The 15,322-nt window shown below is 41.5% G+C and overlaps 1 protein-coding gene across 1 annotated transcript; it reads left to right on the top strand.

Annotated features, from left to right (window-relative positions):
* Positions 1–7,234: 7,234 nt before the first annotated feature.
* Positions 7,235–14,253, top strand: tmem200cb (transmembrane protein 200C, genome duplicate b). Its single transcript, XM_075482924.1, has 2 exons — positions 7,235–7,355; positions 11,906–14,253. The coding sequence occupies exon 2, from the start codon at positions 11,939–11,941 to the stop codon at positions 13,493–13,495; it is 1,557 nt and encodes a 518-aa protein (XP_075339039.1). The 5' UTR covers positions 7,235–7,355; positions 11,906–11,938; the 3' UTR covers positions 13,496–14,253.
* The last annotated feature ends 1,069 nt before the right edge of the window (positions 14,254–15,322 follow it).

Raw genomic sequence — 15,322 nt, 5'->3', positions numbered from 1 at the left:
GACAAAAAAAACATTTCTGACTTAAAGGAGTTGTCTGAATTTTTTTAATTATTATAAATATTTTCTTAAATACAACCTAACTCACTTTACTGTTGAGGTCTAGTTTACAATGTATTTATTACTTAATTCTATTTGTTAGAAACCCTGGTTTCAATTTTTATTTATTGTTCCTTGCCTTGTGGGCAATATCTACTTTTATCCTGTTCAGTGAGCATTGTGAGTACTGTCTTGACCTGTCCTCTGGATCCGCCTCTGTCAAATTAATGTCTGTTAATAAAGTGTCTGCAGAACAAATCTACCTACGGGTACTAATAAAGTCAACTTGAACTTGAACTTGAATTTGAATTCTTTATCTGGGACTTTCTTCCATTTCGAAAGCATATTACCTCCATATTTCACTCATGAATTCCCATTAGGTTTACATGTAGATGATATGTAAGCTAATGCTGGCCTCTATTCATGTTCAGGTCTTTGCACATCAATTCATCAGACATTTGTATTGTGGGAATGAAACAAGGTCACTCATGGGGACTGGTTACCTGCTGGGAATAAGTATTCACCTGCTGCTCTTTCTCCTACTCTCCTGATCCTTTATCTTCCATAACCCATGTATTGGTTCCTCTGCCTGCTGCAACTGGGAATCTCGCTCCATTTCCAGCGCTCCACATGATGTCAGAGATGCATGGCTGCTGAACATAGCAACGGATGGACCAGAAATGCCCATATGTCTCCATGACCTGTATCAGTCACAGCTCTGTCACGCATCTCATTAGCCAGAACCAGAAGTTGCAGATGGAACCTAATGCTCGTTCATCAAAAGAAGGTTCTCTCTCTCAACAGGACCTGAGCAGACAATGGTGCACATGAAGACAGACTGGTGTGATTTATGAGGAGTGCATTTGTTGAGGTAAACATTTTAGCTCCAACCCAAGCAAAGGCTCAACAGATGGCTGTTTCTGGGGCTTAAAATTTACTGTGTTGTGGTTTTGTGAGGAAGAACATTGGCTTTTAAAGCCATTTATTTCTTTTTGACCCTGTCTGTGCACTCACAGCATCTGCTGGGATTTGCACATGGGAACTTGGGGACTGATTTATAATTAACAATCATGTTAAAGGACACATCTGGTGTTTTATCCCATATTTTTTTCTTGTTTTTTTTTTAAATAACCAAAATGCAAATGGGGCTTTATCTATCAGAAAACATGGTGATGTGAAAACTGTTCCAAGACTGTCGTGTATTACTTGTGGTTCCTAGAGTTTCAAAAACTGGAATGGGAGGTAGAGCCTTCAGTTATCAGGCCCCTCTCTGTAGAACCAGCTGCCACTTTGGGTTCAGGAAGCAGACACCCTCTCTGACTTTAAGACTGGGCTTAAAAGTGTCCTTTTTGATAAAGCTTATAGTTAGGGATGGCTCCAGTTGTCATGGTTGTGTTAAGGGAGGACCCAGGTGCAGACACGGACGAGAGCAAAAATAAGCTTAAAGGATTTATTTTCCAAAATATAGACAAAAGGCGCAGCAAAGCTGGAGTACTGGAAAAACTAGAAACTAGAAAATAACAAAACAGACTTTAATACTTGCAGACAGAACTGACGAGGAAAATCAGGGACCAGGGAAAGGAGTGAGACCATGAAGACAAGGAATGCAGACTAGGAATACAGAAGTTTAGGACGAGGATCCGGCGTGGAGTGGTGGAACAAGACAGACATACTGGGGAGGTGATTACTGGAGCAGGAACTGGTGGCTGATTAGTAACGGGTTGCAGGTGAGAGTGAATGAGAGCAGAGGGCAGGAGAGAGACTGAGGAGAGAGAGAGAGAGAGAGAGATGGAGAGAGAGATGGCAGAACACAGGGGGCGAGGGAGAGCACACTAACTAACACAACAAATGAACAAGGACTAATGAAACATAACCGAATACCAAGAGAACGGAACTAAAGTGAATCTAAATACAGAAAACACTAAGAGTAACGAATAAAAATAACACCAACAACCAAGTCCAAAAACATAACCAAAAATCCAGATCCTGACACCAGTGACCTTGAAACATCCCATAGTTATGCTGCTATAGGCCTAGACTGCTGGGGGACCTCCCATGATGCACCTCATTTCACTCTGCTCTCTTTAGCACTTCATGTACACATGACTTTATTGTTGTCATGAACTTGTGTTTCTCTCTCTCAGCAGGTATCCCTGGCTTGCTGTTATGGTGCTTGTTGTCCCCTATTTCCTGTCCTCTCAACCCCCAGCTGTTCGAGGCAGTCTGGTTCTGCCAGAGGTTTCTGTCTCTTAAAAGAGAGTTTTTCCTTATTGTTTCCATAGCTAGGCAATTATTTATTTATTTTTTTTTTCAATTTTGAATTTGATTAATTGGATTTGATTGGATTAGGAATGTATTACAATGAACTTGATTCTCATTGGCATAAACTGGATCGTATCTTTGAAGTGCCTTGAGATGACAGTTGTTGTGATTTGGCGCTATACCAATAAAACTGAATTGAATTTGATTGAATGTCATTTTTGAGAGTCTGCAAGTAACAAATGTCAAAAGATTCCATTTAAAATGTTTCTTTTTTGCTAAGTTGTCTGTTAGGTATAGATACAACACTTGTTCCTTCCTTGAGTTTGGGGCCTTTTTTATACTTGAATGACTTATATGATATATATATATATACATATATATATATATATATATATATATATATATATATATATATATATATATCAGTGTTAAGTGTCTTAAACAATCATTTTGAAAGACCTATTTTAAGGCAAAATATAAAGAAATGAGGGGTGGATCAAAACCTTTGCAGAGTACTGTAATTTTACATGTAAAAACTTTAATTAAGTGGAGGGAACATCAATAATGCTGATTTCTTACATTAAGACAATCATTTTTGTATTACAAGTGTGTGGACGAGTTGTCATTTTATGTGCTAAAGATATGTAAACATGTGTTGGATGTTTCCTTTTTTTGCTGGTGAGAGAGAAGACAAAGATTACAAGAAACAAAAGAAACAAATTATTCATAATTCTTTTTTTTTAAAAACAATGTATTATTGAAATCTGTGAGGCCGAGCAAAGCTCCAAAAAACGGGATGCTACACCAAGTTGGCCATCTGCCAGTGGCCTTTGGAAGATTCCTGTCTGGCCTGTGTCACAGACATTGATTGGCATGTTCCCTCCTTCCTCCTTTAGTGTCTCAGAGTCAAAATTAAGAGACTATCTGATGCTTTAACAGGAAAGCCTTCCTCTTTTAATTACCACTACTATAGACCTCCAAGAGGGCTGTTAAGAATTTGAACCCTTCATGACTCCTAATAGGAAGTTACTAATAATAGGAAGGTTAATAGAAATGTAGTCTGGCAATAAATCTTTAAGACTTCTTTTAAAACTTTTACCATTTCAGTTGGCATCGGGGGCTGGGCTTCAGGGAAGAGAGACTAATGCACTGTTTATTTTTATCGTCTTGACTTTCTCGTCAGTGAAATATTCTTAGAATAAGTGAATGACGCCAGCCTCATCCATTAAGCGCTGATTGTGCATCAAACAAGACACGAGACAGATCCTCACCCCACTTTCAGCTTAAAGCAAGCAGTGCTTTTAACTTTCCGTCTGTGAAGCCCTCTGACTCCTGCAACAGCTTAGGCAGTAATGATGACAACGTCTCCTGGAGGGTGTTGATCTCTCACTGAGACCCTGTTCCAATATCCCAATTAGCCCATGAAGTCCAGGCTATGAAGCCCCTGCAGCTCCTGAAGTTGCTTCAGATGGACCTCACAGCATCTAACCAGCATTTTACACACAGAAAGAGTGTCAGGCATGGAAAGGGAGCTGGAGGACAAAGTCAATGTCTTCCTCTGTACGTCGGCTGTGTAGATACAGTAATAAAGCTTGTCGGATTTCAACTGGAGAATCACTGGAACTATTTCTGACACTATGTTATATGTGAGCCTCACTCTGGTGCGCAGTCTCCGGAGATGCCTGGATGTGTGAGGAGTGATTTGTTTTTTTTTTTGTTTTTTATAAGCATCAGAAAATAGTATAGCAGCAGATGCGGTGGGGCCTGAATAGAACTGTGTGTGGGTGAGAAATCACTCACAGTGGACTGGACCGGGAGAGTGGTGTCCTAAATAACTGTGACAGACATGATATGATCACTGAGGAATAAATTGAATTATTGAATTACGGCTGCAGCATGGATGGGATTGTCCCTCCCAACAGAACAAAGATGAACAGTATTAGAAGGCCGCAGCATTAAAAAAAAGCCTCAGTGTCTGCTGCTTTCGGTCTTTCCTTCCCCTCTTTTCTCATTTTCATAGTCATTTCATGACAGTAAAATCCCTCCTCACAATTCATCACAGCATTCTACGTGAGTTTAATTACTTGGGGATGTGTTGATAATAAATGATTAAGTACTTCAGAGTAAAGTCATTATGGCAAGTCAGAAAGTGCAGAAATTTTTTTCTTTCTTTCTTTCTTTCTTTTTTGCTCCAACAGCGTGTAATTATGTAGGTCACTGAAATTCTATACTTTCCACAACTGTTCAATAGCAATACCCTGAATATCTCTCCCCACCTCTAGACTGTGAGAAGACTGCAGAATGCACTTAATATGTTGATTTGATCAAGCAGACCAAGTTCCGCACTTTAACCACTGTCAACTTAGACCCGTTTTAGGCAGCTGATGGTGAGTCCCAGACCTTGTTCTGGTGGGTAGCGACATGAAACCAAACTTTAGTTCAAATGCAGTAAAGCAGGTTCATTCCATTGCTTTCACGCTCCATATTTTCTTATCTATCACCATTGCACCATCTAATGAAAAAGAACATATATATATATGCAGTATTACTGTGAAATACATAGTAATACTGTGTTCGTGGGAATCGAGAGCTGTTGAGGGGAAATCTCTTCAAGATGAGATATTACTGAAGGATTTATGCGCAGACAATAATGTGGCTCAGGTTTATAGCTGAGTTTGCATCGGAATTTATTTTTTTTAGAAAGTCTAAGGTTCAAAGAATATAATAAATATTACATTTTGGCACCAAGTCGGTTTTTCCAGCTCACTTTTAGGGGAAAGAGCATGCTTGGACAAGCTGGTGGAGCTGTTACCATCACATCCAAATGATCCATCAGCCGGGATATTCAGTCAGGTGCTTTACACAGACTTGTGAAACGAAAGTAAAACCAGCACTGGTTTATACACAGCTCTGGGTCCCACCACAGCATTTCAGTCAGGTTGAGGTCTGGACTTTGACTGGACCAAACAACATCTTGATTCTTTCCTTTTTCAGACATTCTGTTGTAGATCTGCTGCTGTGTTTGGGATCTTTGTCCTGTTGATGAACCAGTTTCAGCCAAGCTTTAGCTGTCGGACAGACGGCCTCACATTTGATAGAATACTTTGGTATACAGAGGAGTTCATGGTGGACTCAATGACTGCAAGGTGCCCAGGTCCTGTGGCTGCAGAACAAGCCCAAATCATCAGCCCTCCACCACCGTGCTTGATAGTTGGTATGAGGTGTTTGTGCTGATATGCTGTGTTGGTTTCCCCCCTAACCCTAAACTGTGCTGTCATGTTATTTTTAAAGAGAAGGGGCTTTCTCCTGCAACCCTTCCAAACAATACATTCTTGTTCAGTCTTTTTCTAATTGTACTGTCATGAACTTTAACATTTACAATGCTAATTGAGGCCTGTAGAGTCTGAGATGAAGCTCTCTTGCTGGGACGTCCACTCCTGGTAACATTGGCAGCTGTCTTTAATGTTTTCCACTTGGAATCATCTTTTTCTCTGTAGAATGATGGTCTCCAAATTGTTTGGAAATAGCCTTATAACCCTTCCCAGATTAATGGGTGGCAGGAAATGCCTCTCTAAGATCACTGCTGAAGTATTTCCTCCTTGGCATTGTGGTAACACCCACTGTAATGCTCCAGACCAGCAAACTGCCAAAACGTCTGCTTTTATAGAGGTGCTCACACTTGATGAGGTTTAATTCATCAAATGCATTTGATTAGCAGCACCTGGCTGCAGCTTACCCTCTTAATTCTTGTGGAAGCAGTAAATGTTTTGTGGTTTTCCACACACTGCATCTGCTTTGTGGCTCAATTTCCACTGAATAAATGATGACACTGTGTAATGTGCTGTGTGTTGTTCTTTATCTGAGGTTGCATTTATCTTGTTTTAAGACCGAGAAAGGACCAGAGGATCTTTTTTTTTTTTATCATCGCCTTATGTAAAACCTTATGGTGTACTTCCTTTTACATATGACTGTATATTGGATTTAATTTCATTTCTGATGACACACTTCATGTTGTAATAACAGCTGCCACCTTACTTACTTGGATATCTTGGAACATCATATTTGGCACATTTGTTTAAACACAGTAAGACATTGTAATTCTCTGACAGAAGCTCACACAAAGCTTTTGTGTGTCTCTGTATCTTCCTCAACTGCACAAGCTTACTGAAAACTGCTCCAGACCTCCAGACCCTCACCGCATTGGTTAACATGAGGGATTAAAGACAGCTCTTTAAACCCCTCTGGATTATTTCCAGGGTCCGTATACTTGGAGTCCGACTGCGGCATGCAGGCTGGAGTTTCCTCTGCACATTCCACTAATTTATGCCATAAACAAAACACATTTCTGGGTCATAAAATTCGCAGTGAACTCTCATGAGCGTCAGCACTCAGCTTTGTTATGCATGCTACCTCTGCCTGGTGTAATGCTGCTGATTCTGTCTCCAGTTGCATATCACTGAAACACATCTGGATTGAGTCTTACTTAATGTGGTTAAACACGGGGACACAGGACACAAGGAATTACAGCAACATAACCCAAAGGGGGAGGTAAAGGAGAGTTAAGAACATTACGTAAGAGATGATGAAAAAATTATCTGACCTCAACACTAGGTGCAATTTGGTGTGCGGTGCATTGTGATTTATTGAATTATTTTATTCTATTTTTTTATTTATCAAACATATGCGCATAGAAAAAATAGCCCGGTCTTGCAATTTGTCAAATGCATTCCCAAGATGTTATGTAAAAATCATACTAATCATTAGGGGTTTTTTTTCTTCTTCTTTTTTTGTTCCTGGATAGAAATCATGGGCAGAAAAAAAAGCATCTTTCTGGAGCACAAATCATACAGTATGATAACAACCCTCGTTTTTCACGTTGCCCAATAATCACCAGCAATAGAAATGCGGTTGGCCCGCCCCTGCCGGGTCTATTGTGAATCCGCGTTCGGCTGGAATCCACTCTTCCAGCTTTGGCACCAGAGTGGCGCACCACAACCTGCACAGCTGAACCAGGAGCGCGCCTTTGAAGATGTTTCATAGCCAAGCCACAATTTCTGGTAAGAGACGCACTCTTGCACCATTTTATTTCCTCTTTTTAACCACCAACAGTTTCTGCTGAGCCTCCAGCTGAAAAACCGTGCGTCTGTTTAATAGCGGGATTTGGATGTGTTTTGTCGAGGTCCAACGAAGTCTTTTGATTCCGCCACAGACTAATTTAGTTTTGGATCATTTTGGCTCTTGAATTAATCGACGAACAAGACTTTTGTTGTCTATAGGGCGTTGGACTTGGATCAATGCTCACCTGAGTCCGTGTATATTCTGATATGTGTGTGCACTGCAATCAATGTATTTCGGTTTGTCGTGTATATGTTGTGCTTAATCTCTCATATGTGAGATGTATCGAGAAGAAATATAAAAATAGCAACGTTTCAGACGCAGATCTTTTCATCCTCAACTTTTTTATAGCCCTGGTGTTGCCATTAGATACCAATTTCTTACAAGTTGGAACAAAGCAATGGGGATGTTAATGGTTTATACAGCGAGAGCCATAAATCTCCCCGCACAGCTCTGAGTTGTAGTAGTTATGAAAGCATGGGCTTCGTCAGGCCGTGACAGAGGTATGGATGTCTGTCATCAGTCTTCACCTTGCGAGCCCCCACAAAAGAAAAAAAAAAAAAAAACAGCGTGTTTGGCTTTGTGCTGTCGCCGTGGCTCTGGACATTTTCAGGGGCACCTCCAGTTCCACAGCAGCTCGTATTTTCTTCGCGGGATTTTCCAACAGAAGGGAAACAGATGCACGGTAATGTCAACAGACGATTACTCATGCAACATTGCGCAAAATAAAATATGCGCCCCCGCAGCTTGGACCGACCGAGCGGTTTCAGCCCTCCTCTCTAATCTGCCCGACGAGCGGGTTGTGGCACGCAAAACCGAGGAGTGAGCAGCTTCCTGTTCAGCACCGCAGACAGAGACACGGTCCGGCTTGTCCACACCCACCTTTGGTCCACGTTCCCCCTGTCTTCCTCTCTCCAAATGTAGACGCGGGTCCGCCCACGCCGGATCTGTTTCAGTGCAGATTGACTTGCTCTCGCTCAGGAGGCATTTGAGTGGTTATTGGACGTGATCTAAAGAGAAAGTCGCTATAAACAGCAACTGAGTGCCGGCGTCGTGCCGGTGAGTTGTTTGCCGAAGCTCAGGTGCAGAACTCCGTGTTCCACTTTCTATTGCAACTGCCTGTAATAACTTCAATCGTAAAGAGATTTCAGGGCCTTCATCATCATTATTTTTGAGTGTTGCTTGGAGAGAGGCACCCAGGGCAACCTTAAAACGTTTGAACAGTTGCTGCTTTGAGATAAAATTTGTGGAATAAGTTATTCATGAGGCCAAACCATAAGTCAAACACAATTAGGCGTGATTTGTCATATTAAATCGCAAGCAGCACGGACAAGGAGGAATTGCCAGAATCTCTCTGAGCAATCATGAACATGATGAGCTCCCCATATGTGGTGTGGTTTCAGCAGATGTTTGTTATAGTGTTAACTGATGTTGGCTTTGCTGCCCTTTGGACTTGTACAGCAGGGACTAGTTGGTAATGAATAATCATAAAGATCAAAAACAAATAAGAAATGTCTGCGTTGGTGTTTAAACAAATGTCTGATAGCTCCTGTTTTGTCTTTGTGGCGCGCTGGATGTGAAGGACACTGTCATCTTGGAGCACGGCTGTGCTGGTTGATGGATTTGGGTGGAAGAAAGAGGGGTTGGTTGAGGAGATTGGTGGGAGACGAGAGTCAAGAAAGCAAAAGAAAGCCAGAGTGAGGTGGAGAGGACATGCCTGCTGGCTTCCTGTCTGAGCACATTACATTCTCATAGGCTGATATCCTACCAGCACACAAGTAAAAGGCCCTGTCAAGTTAGGTATATGTTGCTTCTTACGTCTTTATATTTGTGGTTTCTCTCTATCTGGTGAGTAATGCCACGTCTGTCTTTATCAGGATTAGTGAGTGAAAGCAGCATAAATTCTTCCTTTTGGAGAATCTGGGCCGGATAGATTCGCTATCAGGCGTCTGGGTAAAAATGAGCCATTGTCCCCCATTAAGTGTGTTTTTTTTGCTTTCTTTCTGTTAGGCTGCATTAAATCTCATTTAATTCAGTCATTTTAAGACTGTTAGCTTTATTGCTTGAATAATTATTTTCGTGAAAGTCACTGTTGCTGTTCTGTTTTTGTTAGAGATTAGATACATGTTGCGGTTTTCAATGAAGTCAGTGATAGTAATAGATAAAAATTCTTGTTTCTTCCTCTAAAGTGGTGTTTCTGTAGCTGGGTCCATGGCTATATTTTTCACCTGCCGAAATTGATATACAACAAATTCTTTGGAGTAATTCATATTCCTTTATTTGAGGTACATTGTAATGAACAATTAGTGCACTTACGGGCGTGCAAAATGTTCTAAGTTTTAATCTAGACTTGCTGCTAGTTCCACTTTTGTCTTATTACCTTTGGTCTTTATAAATGTTAATTGACAGGAAGAGAACAGAGCTAATCTTAGATGGTAAATACCTGAAAAGATGACAAAAAATATGTAATTCTTTACAATCAGGGGCATAAAGTCGAGAGTAGTAACCAGGGAATTAGGATCTAATTGCTCGGCGACTGTTTAATTAATGTGTAAGTCCACAGCTAATGATTAGTTAACGGCTGGTTAAACGAGACAAAATTGGGAAACCAATTGATAATTCATTAATTGTTAATTAATATTGGAGGACCATATGCCTTTAAAACGAGTAACAATAGATTAGGCTTGGAGATCCTATATTATAACTAGTGAGGTCATGTCATGATTAGTTAGTGAATATTTGTGAATTGATCACGCAAACTGCGTTCTTCATGGGTGGCTCCTGATAAACTCTGAACCAGCACAACACCAGTAAGGTTTGTTTATAAAGCTTTACTGAAATATTGAGCACTCCAACCCGTGGGCTACACTAGCACTGAGTAACCACTCCTTAGATATATCATATGATTATATAAACTTTTTGTGTCCCTCCAAGTAAACCATTGAATCTGAGTTTTGAATCATTACTTCGTGTCCATTAGTTATTAGTTCATCCTCACAGAAAAAATAACTGTTGAGCTACCAGTAGCCTATTTGCCTGTTTTAGTCATTTGCAAAATGACTGCTGGTAGTCCACTGTTATTTCTTGCTCAAATCAATCTGCGTGCTTATTGTTTGTTATACAGAAGAACTCTATAATAAAAAATTACCAACACGAGCAAAGGTGGAAACTTAAGAAATGCTTTCAAATAACTTATAACTTATAACTAATACGACTAATAACGATGGATCGCTTCACTTAAGGGGAGACTGAAAGGGTCAGGAATTGGTCAAACAGTGAGCAACTAATTCGTAACATCTCGTAAACATAAAACACTATTTGGTGTGCACAAAAAAAGATGTCAGAATGTTAAAGTATTTAATGACTGAGTCGTTGATAGTTTTGTGTTTTTGACACACTGGAGGTAATTAGGAACCTCTCATGAAGAAAATGATCATTGTGACCGATTCTGATACTCGTGAATGGATCAAAAGTTGACATTTTATTCAAGGATCTCTGTTCATTTTCTAGTTTTTGTCGCTATCAACTGAATAAACATCTATTTGCAGTTATTAGGCAAGAATTTATTTTTTAATCCTTCATCACTTATCAAGGTGTGCAAGATGGGATCCTGGCTTGTTTCTTATTTAACTGATTAACATGAACTAATCATTGACTACTTAAGAAGAAGAATCAGAGTTTTTGATGACTGGTTCTTCTCTGTCTCAGAATAAGTAAATCAGCACATTTTGTAAGGTAATACTCAGGGCTGCACTGAAGTTTAGCACTATCTGCTGAGCTGGCAAACTTCCACAGCAATAGATGCAAACACTGAAGGGGTCATCACAACACTGAGCTCTTTATCTGAATGCCTGTCAGTCATCAGCCTCAGATTGTAGCATAAACCTGTAGGCAGACTGCCTCCAAAGTTAACAAAATACATTCATTAACTTTGTATTTTTTGTTTTACTTTGTTATCAGGATTTTCTAAAGAGCTTTAGTAAAGGGCGTTGTGTCTCCTCTTGGTTTCATAGGCACAAGTTCCACACTTCCATTTTAGGAGTCATGTAGACCAGTGGGAGGCTTCTGGAAATCACTGACCCTCATCACATGTCCACACATGACAGTGGGGGGGAAAATAGCATAAAAGTGGATGCATGTGTACCAAAAAATATTGATCTCTTCACACCCACCCTTTACCATTTTGGTTGATATTGTGTTTTAGGATGTAAGGGCCCTGTTACCAATCAACATTTCAGCCTTGAGACTCATGCTTCATAATTCAGCCTTGAATAGATGAAAAGCCTGAATTGCATGTGGAAAATGCAATCTGATTAGCAAAGTACAGTAAAGTCAATTTAAAATCTGAGGGTTTCTATGCAAACATTAAGGTAACACAAGCGAGTGTGTGCCTTGTCACCCAGGAAATTAGTTGAGTTTTTCCTTGGACATCAGTAGTCCCCTGTGAGTCCCTTGTCCTGAAAATTTTCTTCTCCGTTTTGTGTTCTCACAGACTGAGTGACGAGCCTGCTGTCCAGTCACCGCCATGATAGCCACAGGTGGCCTGCTGCGCATGAACAGGCGCCAGGATTCGCTCCGATCCAAAAATCGAGCTGAAAACAAGCGGAAGCGGAAATCCAAGAAAAAGAAAAAGAACGATGTGGTAGTGGTGAAGGGGAAGCTTAATCTCTGCTCCCCGGCTGGTTTTGTGGCTGCTGTTGGCGTCGTAGTTCTCATGGTTGGAATTTCCATGGCTGTACTGGGATACTGGCCGAGTCAGAACCAGCAGGAGTACCAAGAACGCCGCCGAATGGGAGCGTTCCACAGCAGCAGGATGAGCTACTCCAGAAGTCCACCTGTTTCTTCTAACTTGACCCGTGATAAGCCGCCCTCCAGCCAAGCAAATGTATTCAACCAGAGCCATTCTAACAGCAGTGTTGCTGACCCCTCCCCAAACTGTGGCTTCCTCTGTGACTTCCTGGATAATTATCTGTACTCAGACAATCTGAAAGTCTTTGGACCGCTGGTGATGGGAATCGGCATTTTTCTCTTCATCTGTGCCAATGCAGTGCTCCATGAAAACCGAGACAAGAAAACTAAAATCATCAACCTGAGAGATATCTACTCAACAGTGATAGATCTACACAGCATTCGGTCAAAGGAGTACTCGCCCCTTAACGGCCTGGTGAACTACACCCAGTCGAGGAGTGTCGAGGGCCCGTCGGCTTCATTCCCAGCAAGTGGGATGCACACCCGCAGCTCCTGGCCTTCCACAGGACTCAATACGAAGGGGGAGTTAGATACCGATGAGGTGTTCAGACGTTCATCACTGGCCAGCAGGCCACGCAGCTGGTCCAGAGATGTCCAGACTTTCACAGACACTGTATACAGCATCTACAAAGACTATAGCAATAGCAGTGAGCAGGCCCCCCAGCCCCAGCAGTGGGAGACCACCTCTATCGTTACCTCCTCTGTGAACGCTTTCACCCTCCCTGTGATCAAACTCAACAACTGTGAGGTGGAGGAGTCAGCGAGAGCGGAGGCAGAGGGGCGCTCAGAGGAGGAGGTGGTTATTGAGGCTGCTGCTGAAAACACGAGTGAAGAAGGACAGGCCAGCAGCAGCCACACTGAAGAGATGGTCGGTAAGCAGGGGGAAGCGCCAGTCATGGACTCCCCGCCTCCCCGTCACAGCCATGAGGACACAACCACAGAGACAGTTCATCAACAGGGGGTGTCAGAAGCTCACCCTCAACCACACTGGACCCAGCTGTTTCCTCCAGCGCCTGTTGCCACGGCGATAGGTTCAAATATGTCACTCAACTCCCTCACAGATCAGCCGAGGCTTGCACGTCGCTGCAGCTTGTCTGTATCCGGGGGTCGTCAAGGTGACAGAGCCAGGCGTTTTAGCTGTCCTCGTCTGGAGCGCTCCAACAGCAAGGGCTACATCAAACTAACTGACCTGGGGGGCGAGTCCTTCGAAGCCCCCGACACACACTCTTCTTCAGTGGCTACAGAACAGGAAATAGCAGTGGGCGTGGCAGCAGAGGAAGGAGCTCAGGGAGAGGACAATCTGGTGACACCCAGCACCTCTGGAGAATCCTAGGCTTTTCTTTGCTCGCTGATGAGCCTATTAAAGTTCTTTGATGTCTTGTTCTTTGCTCCAAATCTTCCTCTAAGATTAGTAATCATTAACTGGTCATTAGAGGACAGAAAAACACAAAGAGTAAACAGTGAAGGACTATTGAAACATAGCCATGAACTCTGTAGAGCAACGCTCTGTAGAAATAAACCACATCCACCATTCAATATTAAGATGTAATTTTTCTATTTTTTTCAAAGTAGCAAGAGCAATACTAAAGACTTGAAAGAGGTTTTAGTAAAGATTTATATACCAAAAAAAAAGAAAAGAAAAAAAAAGAAAGAAAATCTAATCTGATGAGTTTGAACTTTTCTTTTGTACAACAGTAGGCCAAACATGGTAGCTTGTAGAATTACCTAAACTGTCACTGAGAACATGTTGCACTGTAGCATTAACATATGCCACAGAAAACTAAATAGTCTAGATCTGTTTCTCTGCTTTGTTCTGTGAAAACCACGTGAATAGGAGAACTGAACTGAATCTCAGGTAGGCGTTTGGTTTAGGAACGAGACCTTGAGGACAAGGTCTTCCCTATGTGCGCACTTGTTTATATGGAATATACATGGTTGAATAAATCTGACTGTAACACCTCTGTCGGGTCGAACAAGTGTCTCTGTGTTATATTAGACTCAATGCAGTGAATCCAGAACATATGTTTGCTTCAAATCGTTTAAAATGCATTCAGAAAAAAAAAATAATAAAAAGGTGAACAAATGATATAAGCGGACTGTGAGTGTTGATATGGCGACTTTGTATTGACTTTGCAGCTCTGAGTTGTGGCAGCAGTTCTCATTACTGGGAAACTCCACGAGTATTGATGTTGCATTATCTTAACTTACTGAACTCAAGCAACACAACAGTTTTCTTGTTGTCTTCAGCATTAAAAAAAGAGTGCCGAGGTGTTTCTGCTGATGCAGCTGGGTGGCAAATTAAAGGGATGAAAATACCTTCATAAATCACTTGGCCAACAACGTTCAACTGAGATGAGATCTGGCTACTGCTTTGTTAAACACTGCGTTACACTCGGTGTGTCAGCAAGTGCATTTTCTTTGTGTTTCTCAATTCACTTGTGCAGGGGCCAGAGCCAAAATCATGTCTTGAAAGGCTGTGATTCTAAGGCCCTTGTGTGGCACAAACACAATTCTGTAGTGAGAATCACCGCACGGGCTCAGGAAAACCATCGTCGGTGACTTCAGTTTGTCACTGCATCCACAAATGTGAAAACTCTATAATGCAACGAAAAATCATAAATAATAAAGCTTTGGTGTGGCCGCCGCATTCTCTGAGCCCAAGCTAATTCAAGGGGATTTAAGGTGAAGTGAAAACTGAAAACTTCTTGTTTGATGAATATAAATGTTAAATGTTTATGGAATTCCACTCTGCAATCAAGACACAGTTAAAAACACAATATCACCAATGATACAGGGGTGCATTTGTGCATATGGCATGGCTGACTTTCCTATCTGTGAATGCACTATTATTAACACTGAATAACATACATACCGCTTTAGGGACAACAATCCAGATGATGTTTTGATCAGGGACAGCCATGCTAACTTTAACAACGCAGTGCCAAACCAGATTCTGTGGGTATTTTAACAGCACGGAGAGTGAGACTTGCCATGAGCTGAAAGCTGGGTGCAGCGTGACACCAGTGATTCGAAGAAGGAGAATTGTTGAGCAGGTAAAATTCTGCTGTGTATTAAGAAAAAAAGTAGAAAGACATTTCACCTTCATGAGTAAAACTAATGTCAGTTCCCATCTTGAGCTGTTACAAGATTAAAATGCTTT

The sequence above is a fragment of the Odontesthes bonariensis genome, chromosome 14, assembly GCF_027942865.1.
Source record: "Odontesthes bonariensis isolate fOdoBon6 chromosome 14, fOdoBon6.hap1, whole genome shotgun sequence".
In the NCBI taxonomy this organism is placed as follows: Eukaryota; Metazoa; Chordata; class Actinopteri; order Atheriniformes; family Atherinopsidae; genus Odontesthes; species Odontesthes bonariensis.
Note: the sequence above shows the minus strand (reverse complement) of the source record. Positions and strands in the feature narration are given on the sequence as shown.

Excerpts from the sequence above, each read along its gene's own strand:
- tmem200cb (XM_075482924.1), top strand. The coding sequence starts at position 11,939 with ATGATAGCCACAGGTGGCCTGCTGCGCATGAACAGGCGCCAGGATTCG.